Here is a 27,974-nt window from a genome sequence, read left to right as displayed (position 1 = left end):
GAGTTAGATAAAAAGATGATATAGAGATGGTGAGTGAGAGGAGTGAAAAAGTAACATAGCGCGAGAAGGGGATTGAGTCAGATAAAAAGTAAGAGAGAGAGGGTAAGTGGAGTGAAAGAGTGAAATTGATAAAGAGAAGGGAATGGTTTCGATAGAGAGAAAGAGGGTGTGAGGAAAGTGAAAGCGTAAGAGAGATAGAAGCGAGAGCAGCGCAGGGAATTAGATAAACATTAAGCTATGGAGAGAGGCTGTAAGTGAAGTGAAAGGGTGCGACTGAATGAGAGGAGACGGAACTTGAACATGGCGCCGTCGAGTAAGTCAGTAAAAGACGAAGAGACTGAAGTTTGGTAAGGAAAAGTTTTTCTTAATTAATTCTAACAATATTACAAGTAATTACTTTCATTAACTCAACTATTGTTGTATCTATAATTTGTCTTTGTTGTACATTATTCACTTCTTCAATAACTTTCCATTTATACATATACATACTTTTGTGTGATATATGTGTGTATGTATATATACGCAAGAGATATTATTTACTTCCTGTTTCTACATACAATGTACTTTAAGTAAATTTTACCGTACTTTATGCATACATGCGTATGTATATATATATAGATATTTATATACACATCTATGTACACACACACAATGATGTGTGTGTACTTTTATGGGTGTATTCAGTTTTATGCATGGCATGTGTACGTGTTGAAATGTATGTTATAGATTGTGTGTGTGTATATATATATATATATATATATATATAATCGCTTTAACTTACATAATAGAAAGACGTGTGTATATGCGTAAGAATGTTGACAGCCTGCCTATATATATATATATATATATACATGCACACACACACATATATATATATATATACACATATCTGTATATGTACATCGTTATGTGTATAGTAAAGATATTTTCTAAATCATTTGATGTGCCACGAAGATGATTCTTTGGCACTCATGCCACTCCCATTAATATTACTATTAACCGTCATGTAGCTTCTTCCTGTCACGAAATTGAAACCCGATTGCCGAGATCATCAATGGGGAAGATTTCTGTATAAAAGAATGATCCAAGTATAAACGAACGAGAATGTGTGGTATTCATGCTTTTCCACGTAGCATAAAAAAATATTTATTTCGTTGAGGAAACTTGAATTTAGTGGAGATGAATTGGGTTTGTGGTTTAGCAATCGGTCTACGGCTGTTTAGTTCGTCGGTTCAGATCCATTGCAAGCACTTGCCTGTTTGACTTAACTGGGTGAGAGGAATTGGTATTAGATATTCTGGTAATGGGGTCGATGTGGTCGACTGAATCCTTGCCCCAGTATGGCTGCAGTCTAGTGCCTGAAACCTGTAAACTATCTTTTTAGTGTATGTATGTGTGTGTGTGTATATATATATATTTATAACTGTGTACGTGTATGTATAATATTGTGTGCGGGTGTGTGTACATATAGCCCCCAGCTCCGTACCTTTTTTCTTTCCATGTGATAAGGGACTTCAAAGGATGGCTATTACGTAAACTCTTCTACGTACATGCATCATAGAGAAAGAGAGACAGACACAGAAATGCGCGCGCGCGCGCACATACACACAAATCTGGGGCACTTGTTCGTCTCTTCCTCCATTTTGGAGTTCAACAACAGCTGTAAACATTACAGCGTGAATTCTGGCACATCCTCCTGCTTCAACGTGACAGGAAGACCAACTGGTGCATTCACAGGCCCTTTGACCCCCTAATTCAAGGGACTTCCCCGACATTAAAGCCCTAAAGGGGTCCGCCGTCAGTTAAAAATAAACAACAACCGTTAATCCTTTATCCGTAATGCAGGACGTTGAACTCTGAGACCTACCTTCGCCACTCTACCCCTCAACTGCTATAGATCGGGTGGCAGGGAAGGAGAGATGATATATATCGATTATAATGATTTGTAATTGGTTTTTTTGTACTGAAATAAAAAGATCCATTATTGGTACACGTTTAGTGGAACCACACCGTGTGTAGGGAATGTTTTTGTTTCCAATGAAATGTAAATCCGTAGGACAATAGACTTTATTTATCTTATATTTTATAGTACACACACACACATACATATGTTTATATACTTTGTTGAGCATTATTCTAACTGTTCGATATTAGCGTATATATAGGCATACCTACATAAGTGTGCATCTACCGAAATTTTTCTACATACGCGCTTCAGATGATGTAGATTTTGATTATATGGGAATTTAATTTGGAAAAAAAAAAAGTTGCTGGGTGCGCTGACATAAATATCTACAAAACGAAATGTCAATTTTTTTAGAAAAAAAATTGTGATAATGTGAATCCGTATTTATGTGTGCGTAGTCACGAATCTCTTTTTCCACATGAAATTCTGATACAGTCGTAACCTTAAACATTCTGAAAATTATGAGGAAGGAGGTGGGAAGCGGCAGAATTGTGTATGTGTGTTTATATATTATAATGAATAATCAAAAACAAGGGAAAAGACAACCAAAGGAACAAGTTTTCATTAAGTTATTTGTGTATATATGTGTGTATGTGCACACACGTGATTTTCAGCTGAGCTAATATTTTGGGCAAGTTCCTTCTGTTATGGCTCCTGGCTGACCAATGTCTGTTTGTGAGTAAATTTAGTAGAGCCAGTACTTTATACTTGCAGAAATGTGTGTGAGTTTAAAGTCAGTCTGTATCACCGATAGTTTTAAATACAATTTCACTGGAAGTCTAAAATGTAGAATATTTGGTTATCTTTATCGTTCATCTCGTTTCAGTCCTTAGACTGCGGCCATGCTGGGACACCACCTTGAAGGGTTTAGTCTAACAAATCGACCCCTGTACATCATTTTTCTAAGCCTGGTACATCTACCAGTCTCTTTGCTGAACCACAAAGTTACAGAGACGTCAACGAACCAACACTGGTTTTCAAGCAGTATACGATAGGCTTCTTTCAGTTTGTGCCTACCAAATCTACTCACAAGGTGGCGCTTTCGCAGTCTTGGGCTATAGTAGAATATGTCCAAGATGCCATGCAGTGGGACTGGACTGAAAACCATACGGTTGGAAAGCAAGCTTTACGTAATAGAAACGCAAATAGTCTCCGCCAGTCGATCCCTCTTTTTATGTCCATTGTGAGGTTGCGTAACACGTTTATGACTTATGTGTGTATTCCACACTAAAACACACACACACAGATATTAGAATCTCAATGAAGGACAATCAAGCAATACCAATGTATGGTGTAATATATACAAGTGGACCACTCTCCTTCACGTAAGAAGTTTAACCCTACAGTAAATCTATTGTGTGTGCCTAATAGGGATGGGACTTAGTAATTGTGAAATGTTAGCCCCCCCCCCCCACTACAGTTTGCTTGACTTACACATTCTCTCTCTCTCTCTCTCTCCCCACCTTTCCTTCACATGTGTACATCCCAACTGAATCTTCCTTCCCCCGCCTCCCTCCCACCATTCAGAAACCAGAGCGAATCCTCTCTCTCTATTCAGTGACCCTTAACAAAAGAGGTCAGCACTAGCCACTCCCATATCCATCTGAGAGTTCATGTGATTGTTGAAATCTGACGACCACTCCTTACTTGGACTGTCATTCTTGTTTCATGTTGTTACTTTCAGCTCTGCCTTGGCCAGCTGTTTCCATCGGAGACCATCCCAACTCTAGTTTTGAGCCTAAGGCTTCATTGTATATTGTAATTTTTTTTTTTTTAGCAGGGTTGTATTTAAACTGAAGATCATATGACTGCTGTTTCTAGCAAATCAAGCAGTCATATACTCACCCCCTCATCTCCCCCTCTCTCTTTATGTGGCGGTGTTTGCAGAGAGAAGCCTGGCTGGAATCCCTACATGGTAGTTTGACTGGCTAGAAATAGCTGCCAGATCCCCTCCAGATCATAACTTTGTATTTTAAAACTTGACACACAAGTGGGGGAACTATCATGTTCAGTGGTTCTCAACCAGGGCCCATATGGCCCCAGAAGGGCCATATGAGATTTTTGGGGATCCACAATAGGGCCCCTGGGAAAATTTTGCTTTAGATGTAGGTATTGCAAGAAACAGCCAGGTTTCTTTCTCAAACATTTTACATTAGTTCAACCGACACAGATTAATGGGTGGAAGACATCATAGGATTTTAGAAAGAAGTTTCTATAAAACTAGTTTTTAAACATCGAGTAGCTTTGGGGGTCCACCAGAATAAAATAGTAATCGAAGGGGTCTCATCATTATTTAACGCTACCAAGGTCGACTTTACCTATCGTCCTTTTGGTGTAATGAAATAAGTACTCTTTGAGCCCGGGTGGGAAGGGAGCGATGTAATCGAATCCCCCCCACTCTGAAATTGCTGGCCTTGTGCTAAGATTTGAAGCCATTATTTGGTGGGCAGGTACTGATATCTGTTAGTTGAAGAACCTCTAGTTGAGGGCACACTAATTCCGGATGGTTGGAGCACTTTTGATCGTAGGTCTGTGGAATCGGTGCTGACTTGGGTTTAAGCAACATGATGAGTCGAACTTATCTGATGTCTCTGCAACTCCTTTTTGAATGTTCAACCACGTGACCAATTTATCTTTGCTATGAGTAATCCTTTAACTAGGAAGTCATGAAGAGTGAAATATTTTTAATTATTAGGACATGAGGGTGGGGTATTGATTGGGGTGTCTGGGATAAAGCTTACACAAAGAAAGAATTTCAGTTTTGCTTCCCAACCATGTGGTGTCAGGTTCAGTTCCACTGTGTAGCACCTCTTGGAGTAATGATTTCTACTATAAACCTAGGCTAACCAAAGCCTTGGGAGTGGATTTGGTAGATGGAAATTGGAAATTGTTGTTTGTGTGTGTGTGTGTGTTCCCTTGTTTTGACATTTTGATGTTTGACAAGAGGAGGACTGAGGACTTGATGGGTGAATGGAGTGTGGTGGTATGGGTATGTGTTGAATGGGGATGAGGAGCATGTTCTGAGGAGGCTGCTTGAGTCTTAGATGTATTATTATTATTACATTGCTTGGGAAAAGGTGTAGGTTGCTGTCAGCACAGGTATCCAACCATAGAAAACTCTGCTCAAACGTCTCCTCTGACGCATGAAAAGCTTGGAAAGGAGACTTTAGAATGATGATGGTCACTGTTCACCATGCTCCTCTTTCACTTCCTGTCCGCTGTCATTCTGGTCCAAACCAGTTTTGTGTCATGTTCTTCAGTGTCATTCCTCCATCTACTCCTCCTCTTCCTCCTCTTCCTCCTTTCTCAGTTCCTTTTGTGGAATCCATTCCGTTGTTCTTCTCATCCATTTACCATTCTCTTATCCTATTCTCCTATGGAAACTGACGTGACCACCTCCACTTCATTTTTGAAATCCGTCCAACCAAAGGAGAAAATAAAAAGATTACATTGAATAATGTAGTCCTGGATAAACTGTTCCCTATCTGGAATTCCACAAAGGGAATACTGGGTGGGGACCATGAGCTGTGTTCATAATTTTAAAAGAGGTGCCCTATAAAATGGATAATTAATTACTCTGTCACATAGATAATTATTATTCCATTACACACACACGCACACACCTAATTATTGGGTTATTTCTAATTTTTAATTGTGAGATGTAACTGGGCAAACGAGTTTGTCAGTGGTTAATGTAATCAGTTTTTTTTTTTGAGAAGAGAGAACTTTCGAAAACTGGGGTCTGTGGGAAAATTCATTTCAGTACAAAAAGGGGGCAGTGTCATTTGGTAGTGGAATAGTTAGGGACCCAGTAACTCAGATGTATTGCGTCTGATTAAAAAAAAGTTGAGATTACTATGGCTGGAAACTGGGGCCAAAGTAATACTGTTGATCATAGATTTGCCTCTTTAGGTCCGACTCAGGGTTAAATAGCAACAGACAAAATAATGTGGTTGATTACAAGTTTACTCTACCAAGTCTAACCCGGAGTTAAACAGTTACCACAATAAATACAATATCTGAAGAAACTGTTTGACTTGGTCTCTGGTTTGAGGGTAGGTCCTTAATCCAACGTTGGAAACTCTGTAAAGGGTCGTAAGTATAGGTATGGTTCTGTGGTTAAGAAGCTGGTTTTGCAACCACATGGTTTTGTGTTCAGTCCTGCTGCACAGCTCCTGGGGCAAATGTCAAAATATTATTGTCCTGGGTTGACCAATGCCATGTCAATGGATTTGGTGGATGGAAAGTGTGTGGAAGCCTGTTGTGTATCTGTGTGTGTGTGTGTTTGTTCCACCCACCACCATATGACAACCAGTGTTGGTTTTTTTACATCCCTTATAACTTAGCAGTTCAGTTAAAGGAGTTCCTTATTTAAAAAAAAAAGTCTCTGTGGTCAGTCTGTTTGGCCAACACCCTTCAAGGAATTGCCCCAGCATGACCACAGTCAAAGTAAAAGCTAAAAGGCATTACAATAGTCATTTGTGAGAAGGCAATTTCATTTTCTGATGATTTGTGTGTGTGTGTGTGTGTGTGTGTGTGTGTGTGTGTGTGTGTGGAATTAGTCATATGACTAATACAATAGTAGTAGTAGCAGTGGTGGTGGTGGTGGTGGTGGTCGCGGTGACGGTTGCAACAACAACAACATTAAGTTGCCAATATCAGCTGAAGTGAGATGATGTCATTCTTTAGTCTCTCTGCTGTAGTTTCTGTGTGTGTGTGTGTGTGTGTGTGTGTGCATCATTATATATCTCTGTTTATCTTTGTTTACATGCCATTTTATGTGTGTGTCCTTTTGTAATTGTCATTGTGTAGTGTGTGTGTATGTGATTGCATATATATATGTGTTAGTACCATAATATATATATCATTGTATGTGTCTGCGTGTGTGTAGCTATTCTGTCTGGTAATTATTATGTCCTTTATATTGGAAGGGAAGACATTTTCACTTCTCCCTCCCTCCCACCCTCTTCTTCATCATCATCATTGACAATCTACATCAACATACATCGGTGGCTGTGTAGTAAGGAGTTTGCTTCCCGACCACATGGTTCCAGGTTCAGTCCCACTGTGTGGCACCTCGGGCAAGTGTCTTCTACTATAGCCTCATGTCAACCAAAGCCTTGTGAGTGGATTTGGTAGACGGAAACTGAAAGAATCCTGTCATGTATATATATATATATATATATATATATATATATATATATATATATATATATATATATATATATATATATATCTGTATGTGTGTGTGTGTTCTCCACCTGCACTTGACAACTGGTGTTGGTGTGGTTACATCCCTGTCACTTAGCAGCTTGGTAAAAGTACCAGGCTTTAAAAAAACATAAGTCCTGTGGTCAATCCATTCAACTTAGAATTTTTCAAGGTGGTGCTCCAGCATGGCAGCAATCTAACGACTGAAACAAGTAAAAAGATAAAAGTTTTATAACAAAATATTGCTGTTTAGCCCTGGGTCAGCCCCAACTGAGCCAACCAGGTTGATGATCAATTGCTGTCAGCACCCTTATTAGTGATGACACAATTTCCTCGTTAAGCATCAGAATGAAATTTCTTTCATTTTTTTTGTCTTGAAATTGTTTCCCTGTTTTTCCTTTGTGAGTCACAAATGAATGCTTCTTTGTTTTGGTATTCTTTGATTAAAATGAAAATTTTGAATCATTAATTAGTTTTTGTGTGTGTGTGCATGTGTCAGTCACTGTTTATGGGCATCCATACTTGATTTCTTTCATTTCATGCTGTGGACGTCTTTGAGTTACTTCCCTTTGTGGAATTTTGTTTTATGTAGTATCTTCTTTAGCCAGAACCAAGGCATGCATACACAGTTACATGGACACGTCATGCTGCATCGTCAATTATACCACTACCAGGATATAGCTACTTATATAAATGTTCTGTATGTATGTATGTAAACAGCTATTTGCATTTAGAAGAGGGGGCGGTGAAAAGGATTGGGTGAGACTGGAAACAGCTAGAGGTGACAAGGTGTTTGGGTGGCCCCCGAAGGTACAGATTGAGTAGAAATAAATGGGAACTGAGGAATTAGGGGTATGGATGGGTTTGGGTTTGCAAGAATATATAGGGCAAGCAAGAGTTGGGGAAGTGGGAAAGGGAATGAGCGGTAGGCAACAGCTGTAAAGATGGGTAGGTTAAAAGGTGGGTGTAAGAAGGGGTGGAGTTGACCATTGATGCATAAATCGGTGCTGGTAGAGGGATGTGAAAGGGACAGTTGCAGGATAGGAATGAGGACCTAGTTGAGAGAAGGACGAGAGAGAGAGAGAGAGAGAGAGCAGGGTGTGACATGTGGTTGGGGAGGCTGCAGGTGGTGAGGTGGGGGAGATGGGGGCAGGTGTAGTGTATGAGGAAAGATAATTGTTGGTTCAATGTAGGGAGAGAGGGAGAGAATATTAATGGATGTAGAATGGCTAATGAATGAGATGGTTCCGGGTTGCTAGAAAGGAATGGACATCTCACCCACCCTGCCATTTATCCTCCCTCTCTCTTGCAGTTGTCCCTTGATACCATCTCTTTTCATAGCCATATCCTTTAGCCACACATACATATATATAATCATCAATAATTCATTAAGAGCTAAAATTAAGCTAATTATTACTTGTAATTCTTTTTTCTGTCCAATCCATTGTTGTCTGGAAAAAAGCTGACATTAATATAGCTGAGAAGTGGTGTGGGTGGTGGTGGTGGTAGAAATGATGGTAATGATATTGAGGTGGTGGTGGTGGAGGTGTTGGAAATCAATTCTTACGGTTCCAGTTGCCTGCAATATCACACCACAGAATATCTCATGTTTATTTCAGAATATTAATGTTGGTTGATTTTTCTTTGAGAAATCATTTCTCTGAATTCCCAATATATTCTCATTGTCATGTCTACTTTGACATCTCCTCCTTTCCTGTGCTTCCATGGATCGGATGAAGAACAATGTTGCCAACCCTCATCTGTTTCCAAGAAAAGAAATACTTTCCCCTAGTTCTTTAAATATGAAAAGCTCAATGGCCAGACAGGTTTTTGTGGAATTTTGTAACAGCACCGGTGGGATTGAACCTGAAACCCTGTGACTGGGATGAAAATTTCTTATGGTGCCAACCAACCCTTTTTTTTCATAATAGTGATTCAGCGAAAGAGACCGAAGGAATAAAAAAGAAATAAGTAGGTGGGGGGTGGGGGGTCAATTCATTTGACTAAAGATTTTTTGAGGTGGTGCTCCAGCATCGCCACAGTTTAATGACTGCAACAAGTCAAAGATAAAGCCTAAAACTTTATTCCACACTGAGTCATTCATGCAGAACACAAACGTCACCATTGCTTAAGTGGTGCATGTCATGGGCTTCCTTTCAGTTTCCATTTACAAAACTTCACTCACAAGGTACTGGTCAATCCGGGGCCAAAGTAATAAGCATTCGTTGTTCAAAAGTCCAAGGATTGGGTTGGAAAATGAATTAACCGTGATATATGGATATCTTTTAGCTTTTACCTCATTCAGTCATTGGATTGTGGCCATGCTGGGGCACTGCCATGAATAAATTCACCCCAGTACTCCATTTTTAAGTACTTATTCTATTGGACTCTTTTACTGAAATGTTAAGTTATGGGGACATAACCCCCCCCCCCCCAAATACTGATGCTGGAAATAGACATAAGACACACACACATGATGGGCTTCCCCACAGTTTTCACCTACTAAATTCGCTCAAGGCATTAGACAGCCAGGGGCTATAGCAGAAGATATTTTCCCTAGGTGCTGCACAATGGGGCTGAACTTGAGACCTTAAGCTTGCGTGTGTGTGTGTGTGTGTGTGTGTGTGTGTGTGTATATTTTTTTTTGTTCTTTTACTTTTTTCAGTCATTTGACTGCAGCCATGCTGGAGCATCACCTTAAAGGGTTTTAGTTGGAGAAATCGACCCCAGGACTTATTCTTTGTAAACCTAGTACTTATTCTATCGGAGTCTTTTGCCAAACCACTAAGTTACGGGGACATAAACTCCTCGACATCGGTTGTCACACAATAGTGGGAGCAAACACACACACACACACACATATATATACGATGGGCTTGTTTCAGTTTATGTTTGCAAAATTCCCTCACAAGGCTTTAGTTGGCCTGAGGTTAAAGAAGACACTTTCCCAAGGTGGGACTGAACCCAGAACCATGTGGTTGGGAAGCAAGCTTCTTACCACACAAGCACGCTCATATTAAATATCGATATAACTGTATTCTGTTAGTTGTTTTGTGATTACACACGTCTGTCTTTTGTTGTTACAGTGGTACAGACAACAAGAACTACCCCGTCAGTACCCGCGATCTACCTGCTGGATGGAGACGATGTGTTGTCCAAAGAACAAATGGTAAAAGCGCCGGAAAGTTTGATGTTTATTTTTACAGGTAAGCCACTAATTACATTTTCTGTTTCCCTTGTTGTTGTTTATCCTTAGTTTGGTTTGAAGTTCCAATCAAGAGATGTGGAATGGATTGGATACAATATGGTATATGTTCCATGTCTTTGTGTTCTTAGTTGAAAGCCAGGCATGGCCTTCCTGGTGAAAGACTAAATCTGTTGTCTGGTTCAGCCCCCTACACACACCTATGGGTACCTTTTGTAGGGTCCAATCTGTTGCAAGCTTTCAGGATAGGTTTTCTGTTAGAGAATGTCTTCTTTGTTCTCATCATCATCATCACTTACAGATTAAAGAAGAACTTTGGTTAGCCATAACTGGAAGAATCTATAAAGTTATGGCCACACTGTCAATGAAATATGGAATATATTAGTCTGAACGAAGATGATAATGTTCAGGTAAGGGATTAGCGGAGAAGGGAAATACAAAAGCAGGTAAATTTATTGGATCTTTGTCTCCATTTACTGGATTTTTTTCTCTTCATTCTGGTGCTTCCATCTCTTGAAATGGTATGGCATAAAAACCTGTGGTATCTATTTTAGCTCTTTGAGTTCTTGCAACATCACCTTTGACAACACTGGTGTCATGATGAGAGAGAGAGAGGCTTGCATGCCAGGGCAACACGTGATGTGTGTGTGTGTGTGTGTGTGTGTGTGTAAGGGAAATAACTCTTACAGAAATTATAGAATAATTTGTTTTGTAAGATTTATTTCCCTTGCTAACTTCGTCGTTTTACGTTTTCTCCACGTGCAACCTCCTCTCTCTCTCTCTCTCTCTCTCTCTCTCTCTCTCTCTCTCTCTCTCTCTCTCTCTCTCTCTCTCTCTCTCTCTCTCTCTCTCTCTCTCTCTCTCCCCCTCCTGTATATGCATGCAAGTATTTATGTTTGTGTAAATGCGTACCCATTATCAATATCTGCCGTAGTTTATATCCGACTTATTAATGAAAAGCATGACTACGGACCGAGACCTTTGGAAATGTGCTGTGCGTGAGAAGACCCGGCAAGCCAAGTAAGATCGTTGCCAGTGCCCCTGGACTGGCTCTTGTGCGGGTGGCACATGAGATGCACCATTTTGAGCGTGGCCGTTGCCAGTACCGCCTGACTGGCTCCCGTAGGATTTTCGAGTGAGATCGTTGCCAGTGCCCCTGGACTGGCTTGTGCGGGTGGCACATAAAAGACACCATTTCGAGCGTGGCCGTTTTCGTGCGGGTGACACGTAAAAGCACCCACTACACTCTCTGAGTGGTTGGCGTTAGGAAGGGCATCGAGCTGTAGAAACTCTGCCAAATTAGATTGGAGCCTGGTGTTGCCATCCGGTTTCACCAGTCCTCAGTCAAATCGTCCAACCCATGCTAGCATGGAAAGCGGACGTTAAACGATGATTATGATGATGATGATGCACCTCAAAACGTCAACAAAGTACATAGATGAGAAAGAAAGAGTCATAAAGACAAAGAAGAGAGAGAGAGGGAGTGTGTGTGTGTGCGTGCGCGTAAACTTCCACAATATAAAATCAACACCCAGAATATTTGTCTTCAATTTTCTGTTTGAATATTGTATAATTTTTATGTTAAAGCAATAAATATTTTTCTTTTTCAAAATTAGTCTTCATTTCATCATCATCATCATTTAACGTCTGTTGTCCATGCTGGCATGGGTTGGACGGTTTGACCAGGGCTAATACGCTGAGGGGCTGCACCAAACTCCAGTCAGCTTTGGCATGGTTTCTCAGTCAAACTGTCTAACCCATGCCAGCATGGAAAGCAGACGTTAAAAGATGATGATGATGAATCTTAATTTGCTGGTTTTTTAATAGTGTTTCTGTATTATTATTATTTTTTTTTTTTTTTTTCTCTTTCACAGTCCTGAAAATAAAAGATTTCGGTCAAGAGTAAAACTAATGGAATTTTTTACTGAGAAAAGACTCAACTTCAATATTGATGACTTTGAGTTTAATTCAAAGAGTTCTTCATTGTTTACAACACAAGCAAAGCCCAAAAAAAGTTCCAAAGTTGTGGCAAAACCAACACAACCTGTAAAGAAGAGTTCCAAAAAGTTGCCAAAACTAGTTATAAAATTGGCATTCCCTGTGCCTTTGAAATATAAAGATTTGTATCCTCTTCAGTTTAACATTTGGAATTATTTTGAAGACTGGGTTAGTATTGTAGAGAATGGAGATCTTAAAACACGAGAAGGTGTATCAAATCGGATTCGAACGACTCTAAAAGAACTAATGTTAAAAGATTTGGAAGCTTTTGAAACGACTTTGAAGAAAGAAACGATTAATTCTGTGAAATCAATCAAGAAAACTGATAATTCTAAAGTTAAGCACAAACAAGCTTTATCTGAAAATACGAAATTAAAAGAGAAAAATACCTGCAATTCTTCAAAAGTAGCAAATTCTGTTAGTCCTGATAAGAAAAATGTGTCTCTTTGTTCAGATTCCAAAACATTGGCATCACAATCTCACCTGAAAGAGAATGGTTCCCCAAAATTAAAAGAGAAAAATGCCACCAATTCTTCAAAAGACACTAACTCTGTTAGTAATAGTTCCAATAAGAAACTTATCACCAATTCTTCAAAAGTAACAAACTCTGTTAGTTCTGATAAGAAAATCATGCCTCTGTGTTCAGGTTCCAAAACATTGGCATCACAATCTCATCTCAAAGAGAATGGTTCACCATCTTTGGCCAGCTTCCTTTCCAAAAAAAGGAAGTTGGAAAAGGAGTGCGGCCCTGAATTGTTAAAAGACTTGCATCCCAATAAAATGGCTAAAGTTGCTGCTGGCAGTGATGAAGATAATGGTGATGCTGATAATTTCAAAGTGGCCGATGCCAAAAGTTGTCAAAATTCTTCCATTAAAGGTGAGATTTGGTAGCATTGTTGCATTCTCTACACAATTTCATGTCTCTACTTCAGATTTTCAGGATGTGTTTAGAGACAAGCAATTGCATTTTACACACACACACACATTTATATACAGACTATTCAGATGTGTACACATTGTATATACATACACACACACACAGATATAGATTAAATGTGTGTATATAGAAGCACTTCCCCCTGATACATATATGTATATTATATTAATAATATTAGGGATAAAAATCCAAAATTACAGGTAAAAACTCAATTAAAATCAATTTATCAAAAATTAAAATTAAATTAAGTTTCACAGTATAAAATATAAATTATATATATATACACATATATATATATATATATATATATATGTGTATGACTGTTGCAAGGAAGTAACACTCAACTCATTCAGTTGGGGTTATATGTATTTAATAAGTTTGGCTTTGTTTAAAGTTCCATTAACAGAGACAGCATGACATAACGTTTCTTGTCTCTGAATATCTGAGGAGATGGACGTGTTGTTCATGCCCATGAAACTGAGCCAAACTCTAATAACATATGCATATATAGATACATGCACACACGCATGCACACACACACACACACACAAAACTAAAAAAAAATTCAAATGATTATACTATCCTTTCACCTCAATTGCTCAATTTTGTCCAGTGGACATATATGACATATATATATATATATATATATAATATCTATATATATATAATATATGTATATATTATTTATATCGATTTGAAATTTTTTTTTTTTTTAAATGAAATTAAAAACGACAGGTAACTTTCAATGAAAACAAAGAAGGACTCAATACTGAAGAAAAGCCTGAGTATTTTGTGAGATAGAACTACCGAGTGTTTAGCTTATAGCCATCTACCTATGTTAATATGCACCTGGCAGGAAACATGACACTCCATGGCCCGGTCTACCTGGCTGTCAATAAGTGGAGTCCACTGCTGTATGTAAAAGGGGCTCTAGAATTATTATATATATTTTTTTCTTATATTAATGTTCCAAGTTTAGATTCTTGTATGGATCTGAAGACTTCTATTAAAGTTGGCATTAGGAAGAACATGCAGCTGTAGAAACTATTGTGGGGTGGGGTGGGGCTGATATATTTTCTGGCCCTAAAAAGAAGGACCCAGTCTTTGAGATGAGATTCTAGCTATGATGGGGTTGAGTTTTTGCCTGGTGAGATCCTTGGTTATAGTGTTGCCTCGTATTTGGAGTGACTGTGAGATCTCCAGTTGAGTGCCACTCGTGTTTAGTGGAGGTGTGGTAGTGTTTTGATATGCGTTGTGGGCCGTGTTGGATATAATTCTAATGTGTTTTGTATTCAAATCCAGGATGATTTGTAGGTAGTGTGGATCTACCTTGGTACTTAACTGTGATTTATTGGACCCAGTGAGGGAGTCTCTGAATTGTCTTAGATTTCTCTTATAATTGCTTTTCAATTTAAAACGATTGATTGGAATATTTAATCAACCTCAATACTTAACTGTTATTCATACAAACCGGTGAGGGAGCCTCTAGGTCGTCTTGGCCGTCTTTTATAATTCCATTCACATAAGGTGGCATGCTGGCAGAATCGGTTCCATGCCTGACTTTATGCTTAGCAGTATTTTGTCAGTCTTTACATTCAGGGTTCAAATTCCACCGAGGTCAACTTTGCCTTTGATCCTTTTGGGGGTTGATAGAATAAGTATGAGTCAAGTCCTGGGGTCGATATAATCAATTAACCCCACCACTCTCAAATTCCAGGTTGTTTGCCTGTAGGAGAAAAGATTATAATTCTGGGTTGCTTTATCTGCCTCACTACTTAACTGTTATTTATATGATCCTGTAAGGGAGCCCCTAGGACATCTTAATTATTAAGCCTACCCCCATTATATTATTGGTATTTATGTTTTCATAAAGCATTTTATATCTTAATTTTTTTGTATAATTCACCGGTGCCATTGTTTCACACACACACATATATATATATATATACTCTACACTCTTGAGAAAGGCATGCATATAACCACTTCCCATTCTTCCTCTTCTATAAATCGGAGCTTGTGTGCCTGAACAAATTATCTATCATATTTAATAATAAAAATAATTATTTTTGTTGATAATTTTATTATATTTTAAATTTATTTTTCATATTTATATATTTGTTTATTTAATAAAATTATTATCCTTTATTTTTTTTTTTGGTTATTTTTGTTTATTTATTTACATTTCTATCTTTATAATCTGTGATGCACGGTCCAGGAGTTTAACTCCCAAATGCGTGGTTGTGAGTTCATTTCCATTGCATGACACGGTGGGGAGAAGTTTTTTATTTTAACTTCAGGCTAATTCTTGTGAATGAAAATTGGTGGGTAAAAACTTCATATATATGTGTGTGTGTGTGTGTGTATATATATATATATATATATATATATATAAAAAGAGAGATGACAAAGGAATAAACGATTCTCTTATGAAATTCATTTGTTCACAGCTGTTTCATCCATGAGATGCAGAAACAGCTGTCAACAAATGAATTTCATAAGAGAATCTTTTATTTCTTTGTCATCTCTTTCTTATTACTGCTGTATACTCAGCTAATACTTTCTTTTGAAGCTTACATATACTGAGCCCTACACCAAGTTGTTAGTCTCACTATGCCTATTCACACACATTTATACACAAGTAAATGCATAGATGCAAAACAAGGTGGAGAAAGATAGTACTCAAATACCAAAGGCAGAGTAAAATAGTGCTTTAAAGCTGAAAGAACATTTATGGAGCTTTTTTCCAACTTTAACAAAATACCACACACACACACACACACACACACACACACACACACACACACACACACACACACACACACACACACACACACACACACACACACACACACACACACACACACACATACACACACACACACACACACACACACACACACACACTCTCTCTTTCTCTTTCTCTCTCTCTCTCTCTCTCTCTCTCTTGTGTGTATGTATAAATATATAATGATATATATATATATATGCATATGTGGGCACAGGACGTCATGGAATGTGTACAACAATGAAGTACGAGTACATGGAATATGAATTATTTTTCCGAATAATGAAAGACACAAATGGAAAACAAGACAAACAAGACGATCCTTCATCAGTTGTTGGTTCCGCAGATAGTTTATGTAAAAAGCACTCGGTACATTCTGTGAAGTGGCTGGTGTTAGGAAGGGCATCCTGCCATAGTAACCCCACCAAAATGGGCAATTGAAGCTTGGGGCAGTTAGCTGGTTTGCCAGCTTTAGTCAAGCTGTCCAACCCATGCCAGCATGGAAAACAGACGTTAGATAAGGATTTTCATGTATTTAGTTCTATTTCTCCTGTTTGGTGTAGCCAACCTGTGGCTATGTTATTCACATATTAGAGAAATCATTTACGACTAAATATAATTAAACGAAGATAGAATGAGAGAAGTAATTTTCTTGATATGTGTGGATTGATCTAATTAATTGTACTATTAATTAGTTAGCTGGTTAGTTAAGTATCTAGTTAACTAGCAGTTTTGAGGGGAAGGGTATTAGTGAATGTCGTCTACCTTAGTATATGACTGGTACTATATTTTATCAGCTGTGGAGGAATGAAAGTCTTAAGTTGTCACTGGTAGGGCTAGAACTCTCAAAGAAATATCACGAACCATTTTGAAAGAAGAGAAACAGAAATGTTCTGAGTTTTTAATGACAGAACGACACCAAGGTGCAACTGCATGCCTGGACGGACATGCATGCATGCTTGGAGATGTAGAATTGTGTCCCATGGGGCTGCCTTTGACATCTTCTTTGCAAAAGGGGTTTTCAATCCAATAGTTAGATGCCATTATTTATAGCTTCGTGTGTGCTTCGAGATCAGCTATTCCAAAAAAGAATTATTTCATGAACTTCCTTATTACGTTCCTGTCTTCCATGAATAACTTGTGAAAAAAATATTCCTGGAATCAAATTCATAATTTTTTTTTTTTTACAAATTCTTGAGAAATATAAAAAATAAAAATTAAGGGAAGTAATGAAAAATATTATCTATCGGAGTTACTTCCCATAATAAGTCTTGATAATTTTGTATTTTATATCTTTTTTTTTTCTGTCTGATGTCGAACTTTAGGTCGGGTCTGATATATGTACCAACCGTGATAATGCTCTTTATTTTCAAAGATAATGCATCCAGGACTACATTATCCAAGGTTTATTTATGCTTCCGTAAGTGAGTTGGGTGTGATTGAAAGGAAATTTGACTGTTCTGTCTAGCAGATCAATTAGCCATTTTAGGTTTCTCATCTTGTGTATCATCTCAGTTGACACTTCTCGTTCGTTCTGGCCTCTTTGTATCCTGTCCTGGAACAAAAAGAAAAAAAAATGTTTGCCTCTACAAAGCCCTGCTTAATACGGCCCTGGAGGGGAATGAAAAGATGCTACTGGTACAAATGAGTCCAAAGATGTAGTCTTCAGTAATACAACACTACTGCTACTACTACTACTAAAAATAATAATGATAATAATCATGATATTAATGGGTTCAAATCTTGGCACAATACCAGAAATTTGAGTGGGTAGAGCTAGTTGACTACATTGACCAGAGTACTGTGTATTGGTCAGTTATTCAGAAGACCAAAAAAAAACAAGCAGAATCTAAAAAACCCAGTCATTTTGTTTTTTGAGCAGTAATATTTGATGTAGTCATTGGTTATGGCTGGTCAGAAAGTGACCATTGGTTTCACACCCACTACACTCTCAGAGTGGTTGGCGTTAGGAAGGGCATCCAGCTGTAGAAACTCTGCCAAATCAGACTGGAGCCTGGTGTAGCCATCTGGTTCACCAGTCCTCAGTCAAATCGTCCAACCCATGCTAGCATGGAAAGCGGACGTTAAACGATGATGAGATCTGCTGGCTAGAGGCACATAATCTCTTTACTAATGCAGGTAAGAATACAGTTTTGGTGAGCAAGGTTGTGAAAATAAAGACCCTGAAACAAAAACCTTTTCTGGGCAAGTGCCCAAAAGAATTTTAACGTTCACTGTTCCATGCTTGCAAGGGTTGGACAAAGTTTATTGAGACAGATTCCCTCCCAGTCATCAATCCTCACCTGTTTCCAAGTAAGGTAATAATACCCCATGGCTGGACATGTTCTCACAGAAGACTATTGGAAATGAAGGTCACTGCTTGTATGACAGTGACACTCATTTACAACTGTGACATGGTATCAAGACAAGGTGACACAAGGACACACACACACATACATGCATATAAATATATACACTCATGTGTGTGTGTGGTTATCAGTACTTTGGGAAGTTCAGCGAAGACTGGCATACAGGGGTGACTTGATGAAGGTTATGCTGTACCCTGGGTAGTTAAGTGAAGCTTATAAATATACCAAGTATTTTAGGGAAGGTTCCAGGGTACTTTAATGAAAGTTATAGGTATATGGCTAGTTTAGTAAAAGCTAGGGGCATGCTCCCTTATTGATCAAACAAAAAGAAATGAAATATATTTTTATCTCCTTATTGCAGAAACTAAATCAAAGTCCAAAAGTCTAAAATCACTGCAGAAAAGTAAATATTTCCAGAAGAAAGATGACAAAATGACAGCATTGGCCCAGCCTCGAATTCTCAATCAAACAAAATGGACACCCCCAAAATCGCCATTCTGCCTTGTCCAAGAAAGTCTCTTCCATGACCCATGGAAATTATTGATTGCTACGATATTTCTTAATAAAACTACAGGTATGATGTCTAAACTTTATTTCTTATTAAAACTTGCAGATTGACAGTGGAACCTGTTGTCACCTCACACTTGCATGTCTTTTACTACTTCATATTCCTTGTTTTACCCCTCCCCTTTTCTGTTGGTTTTGACTGAAATCAAATTAACCTTTCAAAACTGATTGGGCTCAAGTGACTGGTATCACAGTTTTGTAGTAAAAAAAGAACAAGGCTTTGTCCCTTCAGGAACATCCAGTCTGTGGCAGAAAATCCTTGCATATTTGAAAATGCCATTGGTGTGGCGCTAGTGAAGCGAGACAAGTGGTAATGGTTTTATTCTGTAGCCAATGTTCTATTGTGAAGGTGCACGGCTTAAGTGGTTAGGGTTCTTGTGGTTGTGAAGCCGTGAGTTCGATTCCTGGTGTTGGTTTTTGCCATTGAACAAGACACTTTATTTCACTTTGCTTCAATCCACTCGGTTGGCAAAAATGATTGGGGGTGGTGGTGGTGGGGACTCAATCATTGCTTGCCTTGCCAGCAGGGTGTCATCATTCAAACACTAAAATGATACCAAGTGCATTGTGACCAGTGGTGTATAACAATGTCCAATGGTCTGGTTGGTCATGTGATAATGTGATATACAATATGCTATGCATATTACACGTATTATGTGTGATATTTGATATATTAAGCTGTTATTTTAATATTTTCTGTCTAGGCAAAGCTGCGATTCCTTTGTTGTGGAAATTCTTTGATCTCTACCCTGATGCTGATAGCGCAAGAAAAGCTGATTGGCAAGAAATAGCACGTTTGATAACTCCACTTGGTCTTAATGAAAAACGCTCCAAGATAATCATCCGATTTTCAGGTAAAAATGCCAAAGAATGAAAATATATTTTCGGCACCAAATGTTCTTAAAGGGATCTCCCTAAGATGAAATCCTGCAGCTTTGTAGCATTTAACACACATACTGCAACCATTAATCCAGACACATTCTTTTCTCTCCATTTTTTGTTTTTTTCTTTCGCCATCTGTTTTCTCTCCTCATCTCTTTTTGAAGAAGAGCATAGGCTCAAAACATCAAAGATTGCTTCCATTTTTCCACTTGTCCAGGACTCAAACCCATGATCTTTAAATTGTGAGTGCAACACACCATCCACTAGGCCACTCACATCCACCCCTCACCACACACACACACACACACACACATATTTAATTTGATTTCTTAGTGATTAACTAATTAAAGAAACTAATAATGAATGTTTAATTATCAGTATATTCTCAATTTTTAATTAAGTGACGCCACTGTCGTTGTGAGTGTGTATGTAAATGTATGTATATTAATAAATGTATGTGTGTATATGCTTTTTGCTCACAGAGGAATATCTGCTGAAGAACTGGAAATATCCTGATGAGTTGTATGGTATCGGAAAATATGGCAAAGATTCTTACAGAATATTTTGTATCAATGAATGGAAACAGGTAAATATTGAGTGTGTGTGTGTGTGTGTGTGTGTGTGTGTGGTATGTTAGAATGCATCCAGATGTTATTAGTGTGGGTTGTATCTCTGCTTCGGACACCTGACTGATAAGAGTGAGGAAGCAGGTAAAGGATGTCTGTGTGTGTGTGTATCTAGGTATAACTGCGTTATATGTTCCTGCATCGTGTACCTTGCCAATAACAGGTACCACAGGCGAGAAGAGTTCATTGCTGTAAGCAGTGGAAGCAGTGTAAAACTGATCAGCGTTTCATTAGCTTGCAGTGCTGAACTCAAATCTTCCTGTGTTTACAATTCAGCAATGAATGAATTCCATTTACACTGAATTACCTTAATCTGTTGCTCTTATCAGACAATGGTACGTAAAACTCTTTCTCTCCACTCCCTCTCTCTTTCTCTCCACTCCCTCTCTCTTTCTCTCCACTCCCTCTCTCTTTCTCTCCACTCCCTCTCTCTTTCTCTCCACTCCCTCTCTCTTTCTCTCCACTCCCTCTCTCTTTCTCTCTCTCTCTCTCTCTCTCTTTCTCTCTCTCTCTCTTTCTCTCTCTTTCTCTCTCTCTTTCTCTTTCTCTCTCTCTTTCTTTCTTTCCACTCTCTCTCTTTCCCTCTCTCTCTCTCTCTCTCTCTCACACATCCAGACAGATGATACAAAACAACAAGGACAGGTGATTCGGAGTTTTCTTTCTTCAGTCAAGTTCCAGATTATCTTTGCAATTTCGGCTGGTTATACTTGAGATTGCTCCAATCTGACCAGACCCAAGGAAAAACTAAGCTAAGAGCACTAGATTCCTTGGAAGAAAGCAGCAAATGTATAAGAAACCAAGGATGGAAAAATGGAGAAATGGTACACAAATACAAATGCAAATAAAAGACATTAACAACAGTATATATATATATATATATATATATATATATATATATATATATATACATACATACAACATATATAAATAGATAGATATTGACATATATATATATATAAAAATATAATAACCACTTTGTTTCTCTCTCTCTCTCTCCACAGGTGATACCTACTGACCATAAACTCAACAACTACTATAAATGGTTATGGGACAATCATGAACGACTTGGAATCTAAACGTACATCCAAAATACCTCCATGTCTCCAGAATATCGGAATTTGAATTTTCACTTGGCAGGAGTAATACAACCCACCCCTCTGTGTCCTCCATGTCGACTTTCAGCTTGGCTTTCTAGGAATTTTGTGATATAATAATAATAAGGATAATGATGATAATGATTTTGATTCTACCTCCATGCTAATGCTACATGTTAGGTCATGTGTAGCTAAAACCTCCATGCTAATGCTACAAGTTAGGTCATGTGTAGCTAACTGGAAGGCTGTTGAGTTTTAAGTTTTGGAGTGGTGTTGGCATGGTGTGTCTATCAGAAGTGTGTAATATGGTGGGGACTTGTGCACTGGTTGTGTGATGTGTTTGTATATGTGCGTGAGTGTGTGTGTGTGTGTGTGTGTACTTTTATTAGAGCTGCAAAATTTTCATGCAACTGTTACTCAGAGTTTTGTGTTCCCATTTGTCAGGCAGTTGTGATGGATACTCAATTAAAATCATGCTTGTAATTTAGTATTCTGATGAAATGGGAACGTGAAACTCTGAGTAACAGTTTTGTGAAAATTTTGCAGCTTTAATAAAAGGATATTACTCTACCTTTGGTATTCAAGTACTTTTTTTCCCACCTACTTTTGCATTTATGTGCTTACTTGTGTGTGTGTGTGTTTAATCATTTTTCATAAAACTAAAACAACATAAGTTATAAGAAATAATACAATTTGATGTTTTGTCCTTTTATTTTGTATTTCAATATTTTGAGGTTAAGAGCCCTTCTTCAAGAAATCTTTGGAGAAATGGTGTTGGAGCTGACTTCTCCAAAGAGGGGGTCCTAATTCTGGAATATTGACATCCAAGATAAAAGTGCATTTAAAAGACTGATATTATTTCTTGTAACTTGTATTATTTTGGCTTTATAAAAAAAATTAAGAACATTTATATATATATCAGACAATGCTTCATGTAAACTATATATATAACCGGACTATCTCTCTCACGTATGCACATTTTATCTATGCACTTTTGTAAACATTAAATACACTTTCTTTTCACTATTTTTTTTTTACATTCGGAAAACGTATATCAATATCATCATCATCATGATCGTTATTATCGACTATTGTCTTTCATTTATTTAATAAATAAAAAATATAAAAATCACACCTCATGCTCATTGTTGATGTTGAATCTCTCTCTCTCCCTCTCTCTCTCCTCCACCATTTTCCCAATCTCTTGTACAGACATGGAACCATCTTGAATCACAAAATACAACCCTTATTTTAGCAAATGTAGATATTCACATTTATTGAAGACCCCTAAAAGTCCCTATTTATTCCTATTATCGTCAGTATGTTTGTACCATATACCTTTGTGTTTATGTATTAGGGTTCCCTGCTATACTGTTTCATGTTGGTCGGGTAGGTGTACCCTTATGTTAAGGTTGTGACTTTAAAAAAAAGACACAACCTTAAACATTGATTTAACGGGTTTATGTTCAGACAGGAGCAACATAATATCACATGGGTGTATATCTGTCTGTTTGTCTGTCTCTGTGTGTGTGTGCGTCTGTTTCTGTGTTTCTGTTTATTTGTCTACATACATGTGTAAATAAGCACACACATGTGTATGTATAAATTACATACACCAGCAAAACTGAAGGTAGATGCTCATGTAGGAACTATCATGCACGCCCTTTTGATAAATTCTGCAACGTGTGTGTGTGTGTGTGTTATTTTGAAGCTATTTAGAGTGGAGAATTGGTCTCAGAATTGAGAACTGGTAGGAACATAGGGAGGTGTGGTGGTGGTGGTGGTGGTGGTGGTTAGAGTGATGGGATGGTGATAGTAACTGTGATGGCAGGTAATCAGAGCTGGAGGTGGCAGCAGCGATGATGGTATATGTATTTACGTATCTGTGTTTTATGTTCTCTTATTCTTTTACTTGTGTCAGTCATTTGACTGCTGCCATGCTGGAGCACCGCCTTTAGTCGAGCAAATCGACACCAGAGCTTATTCTGTGTAAGCCTATTATTCTATCGGTCTCTTTTGCCGAAAACACACCAGCATCAGTTGTCAAGCGATGGCGGGGGGGGGGGGAACAATCACAGACACACAAACATATACACACACATACATATATATATACATATACGACGGGCTTCTTCCAGTTTCCGTCTACCAAGGCTATAGTAGAAGACACTCGCCCAAGGTGCCATGCAGCGGGACTGAACCCAGGACCATGTGGTTGGTAAGCAAGCTACTTACCACACAGCCATTATATATATATATATATATATATGACGCACACATATATGTAGATATATATATATGTTGTGTGTTTGTTCCTTCTCGAGTCATGTCTGGCTCATAAGGGCCAGTTTCCCGGTTTCATTGGCGTATAGGTTCCCCACCTGGATGGGATGCCGGTCCGTCTCAGGTGAGCTGCTAGATGCCGGAGGAAATTGTGAGAGAAAGTTGTGGCGAAAGAGTCAGCAGAAGTTCGCCATTAACTTCTGTCGGAGCCTCGTGGAGCGTAGGTGTTTAGCTCATAAACACACACATCGCCCGGTCTGAGATTCGAACCCACGATCCTTCGACTGCGAGTCTATTGCTCTAACATCTAGGTCATGTGCCTCCACACACGTGTGTGTATATATATATATACTTACACATGTATGCCACCCCTCCTCCCTCTGTCTTACAGTCTACTATATCACAGTGAGACAACGATGTATAACATTGATAGAATACCATACATATTTGGTGGTTGGGACAAGGGAAGATGATTGAAATCAGCCTGGAGAAGGGTCTAACAGTATTCCGATGTCGAGGTCTCAATATTGGTCTTTGTTTTAGCCAGGATTACAAGCCTCTGCCAAAGAAATGAGTTGTGAGGAAAACGTGATTGACAATCATCGGCAGCTCCTGCTCAATGTCCAGTTGTCTCGGCAGATTTTGCAACTTCTGTCAATATCTGCGCATCGGTATTCACAGAATACTGAGTTCTTCGCGTAGTCCTGTGGTGTGGTCGATTTTTTCTCTCTCTCATTTTTTCTGCCTGTCTTTACCGGAAGACGTGGCCCAAACTAGAAGTTTCTGGAAGAAGTCAATTGTGGTCGCATTTGGAAAGAAACGGGCTCCGCCAAGTTTATAAATGCCCGAGGCACTCCATATGTCATAACATTGCTCTTTGCAACGCCACCAGGAGTTGAGGGCCCAGGGTAACCCGCCACTTTTCTCCTCTATTTTCTCTGTTCATGCACATGGCAATGATAAATCTTCATTCTTTATTCCCTTTTTTCCCCTCGTTAACAGAGCGAACAAGTCAGGTCGTAATATGTAACTGTTGCGCTTTTAGCTGAGAGGTTCATGATTTGAAAACGAATGCCCCACCCGCCCCTGTGCGAGAGTTTGGCGACTGACGTTGCCTTGTTGATGGTGGTGGTCACGGTCGTGCACACTGATGTAGCAAAAAACTGCTTTTGATGGAGGGTGGGGGTGGGACGTGATGATGGGGGCGCTGCTTTTGCTGTTAAGGGATGGGTCTGGCAGTCGTTTAAACCGTTACATTAGCATGCATCTTAAGAGTTACTAATGGTGATTGCGGCGTAGCGAAGATGTTACTATTGCAGCTGGACGCATTGTTGCTACTGCTGCTGCTGTTGTTGTTGTTGTTGCTGTTGCTGCTGCCGCCGCCGTAGTGCGACGATGGTGGCGCTGTTTGTTTTGCTGCTGTTTTCACCCTCGCCCTTCCCAGAATTTGAATTAAAGCGACAAACCCTATGTTTGTAAAAACGAAACAAAGGAAAGGCTCCTCCTCCTTCTTCTTCCTTATCTCTTTTTTCTTTTTCTTTGTCACAAACTCTGTCAGAAAATTTTATCAAATTTAAAAAATTATATTTTTTCCAAATTAAATGGGCTCAGGTCCTTTAACGAGCCCCGCAAAGAATGACCCTCTCCTCCCAACTCATGGTTACTTCAACAATAAAATACACCCAATAATACGGACGTGAAGGGCTGTCAAGCAATAATAATAATAATAATAATAATAATAATAATAATAATAATAATAATAATAATAATCCTTTCTACTATAAGCAAAACGTTTGAAATTTGCGGAAGAGGCTAGTTGATTACATCGACCCTCGCTGCGTAACTGGTACTTAGTTTATCGACTTTGAAAGGATGAAAAAGCAAAAGTCGACATCGGCGGAATTTGAACTTGGAACATAAAGACAAACAAAATACCGCTAAGCAGAGTTACACGGAAATAAATACAATTATAATAAAACAATAATTTTAACAAGCTACACTTTAAAGAAATAAAGCATAAAAATTTTTCTGGCTAATATAAGTTAGAACACTTCACGGTTCCATTCACTTAACTATTTCGCAAATAGTGTTCGAGTGCAAGCGAATGCACCAGTACGCATTTTTTGAGACACTTCATGTTGAAAATACCAACACCTTGAGAATATTCTCTTTTAAATCCGTTATAATGTCTTAATTTAAATTTTACTAGTAATCTCTTCTGCATGTTGTTTATATTCTGAACTTAATTACCCTTTTTTTTTTGTGTTATTGTAATTTCTTTGGGAAAGTTCGTGGCACGAGAACGTAATTTTTGTTTGTTGACTGTTTTGGGTGATTTTCAAAGAACGGTGAATCATAGGTCACCTTCGTTCTCTTGATTGTCTTTGTTATTTTCCTGTGTGTTAGTGTGCAGGAGTGCGTGTTGAGTGTATGTATGCATGTGTGTATGTGTGTGTGGTGTGTGTGTGTGATGTGTCCTTGTATGTGTGTGTGTATGCGTGTGTCCTTGTGTTTGTGTGTGTGTATGAGTACGTGTGCACATGCAAAGGATGAATAATAGGAACACTAACTTTTGCCGGAGTTCGGAACACTAAGGGACGTAACTAAAGTCATCAACACCATTTCGTCCGGCACGCTACTACTACTACTACTACTACTACTACTACTACTACTACTACTACTACTACTACTAAATTAAGGATCACTATGCCGTGGCAGGGACCAAATAAAAGTAGTCTTGTAGATTTCCTTGTTTTGCTAAAGAGACTTTAGTTTACTTCGATAGGCCGTTGTTGTTGTTGTGGTAGATGTTGTTGTTGTATCTGATGTTGCTATGGGTGTTGTTGGTTGCGTTGCAATTGTTACTGTTGCAGCTAACGTGGTAGCTGTTATTGCTGTTATTGAAGTTACACTACCCGGTACTTTTGTAGCCAATAACATTTTCTACCCGCCGTCGTTGGAAATGTTGCTCTAACTATTCTTACAGTCGTGCTAGTAGTAGTAGTAGTAGTAGTAGTAGCTGTTGTTGTTGTTGTTGTTGTTGTTGTTGTTGTTAATGTTGTTATTGCTGTTACAGTTGTGGTTATGTAGTAGTTGTAGATGTTCGTGGAATAGTTGTTGATGTTGTTAGTCATGTGTGTGTATGCATTATTATCATTATTATTATCATTATTATTATTATTATTATTATTATTATTATTATTAATAGTAGTAGTAGTTGTTGCTGTTGTTGTTGTTACCCCTCCTGTGCACCACATCCCTGTAGATGTGTTTTGCAGGTGTGCACTGATGTGGAAAGGTGTAATCTTGCATTCATAATTGAGTACATACTTTACGTTGTGTGTATGTATGTGTGCCACTGTGCGAGTGCGTGTATGTGTGTGTATGAGTGTGTGTGTGTGTGTGTGTGTGCCTGTGTTTGTGCATATGCATGTTTCTGTATATGTGTGTGTGTAAAGGTACAAGTATTGAGTTTTACATGCCAATACCTGTATCTATTTGAATGTGTGTATACATTTGTATGTATACACACATGCGCACACACACTTACACACATACACATACACACACAAACACACACATATGTGTGTGTGTATTTATGTAGACGTCAACTACAACTACACCATATATACATGTGTGTGGCATACATATGTGTGTGTGTGTATGCATGTAAGTGCATATGTGTATTTTTGTGTATGTATATGTGTATCTATATGTGTGTGTGTGTGTGTGTGTATGCGTGTGCACGCGCGCGTGTGTAAAGGTACACGTGTTGAGTTTTACATGTCAATATCTATGTTTGATTGGGTGTTTATGTGAGCGTATACATTTGTATGTATACACACATGCACGCACACACTCATACACACATATACACACACTCTCACATATACACACAAATATGTAGGCACATGAGCATGAAAGATACAACGCCTATGGTCCCCGCACGTGTGTATAACAGACGTTATGTGTTATATTTTGCCTGACGAGATTTATACTGCGTACATATCAATATGTGTGTGAGTATATATATGTATATATATATATATGT

The 27,974-nt window shown here is 38.4% G+C and overlaps 1 protein-coding gene across 1 annotated transcript; it reads left to right on the top strand.

Moving 5' to 3' along the window:
• Window positions 1-283: 283 nt before the first annotated feature.
• On the top strand, window positions 284-22,779 carry LOC106874355 (uncharacterized). The gene is made up of 7 exons (XM_014922066.3): window positions 284-347; window positions 10,264-10,383; window positions 12,257-13,257; window positions 18,833-19,045; window positions 19,743-19,892; window positions 20,403-20,506; window positions 21,548-22,779. Exons 1-7 carry the CDS (start codon window positions 301-303, stop codon window positions 21,620-21,622), a joined length of 1,710 nt encoding a protein of 569 aa, XP_014777552.2. The 5' UTR covers window positions 284-300; the 3' UTR covers window positions 21,623-22,779.
• The last annotated feature ends 5,195 nt before the right edge of the window (window positions 22,780-27,974 follow it).

Source organism: Octopus bimaculoides, chromosome 20 (assembly GCF_046866305.1).
Source record: "Octopus bimaculoides isolate indiv1 chromosome 20, ASM4686630v1, whole genome shotgun sequence".
Taxonomy (NCBI): domain Eukaryota; kingdom Metazoa; phylum Mollusca; class Cephalopoda; order Octopoda; family Octopodidae; genus Octopus; species Octopus bimaculoides.
The sequence above is the reverse complement of the archived record's forward strand: the minus strand, read 5'-3'. Positions and strand labels throughout refer to the sequence as shown.

Bases quoted from the DNA above. Each gene is read 5' to 3' on its own strand.
- LOC106874355 (XM_014922066.3), top strand. From the start codon at position 301: ATGGCGCCGTCGAGTAAGTCAGTAAAAGACGAAGAGACTGAAGTTTG. The intron at 13,258-18,832 runs GTGAGATTTGGT...TCCTTATTGCAG, and splicing joins TCAAAATTCTTCCATTAAAG to AAACTAAATCAAAGTCCAAA. The intron at 20,507-21,547 runs GTAAATATTGAG...CTCTCTCCACAG, and splicing joins GTATCAATGAATGGAAACAG to GTGATACCTACTGACCATAA.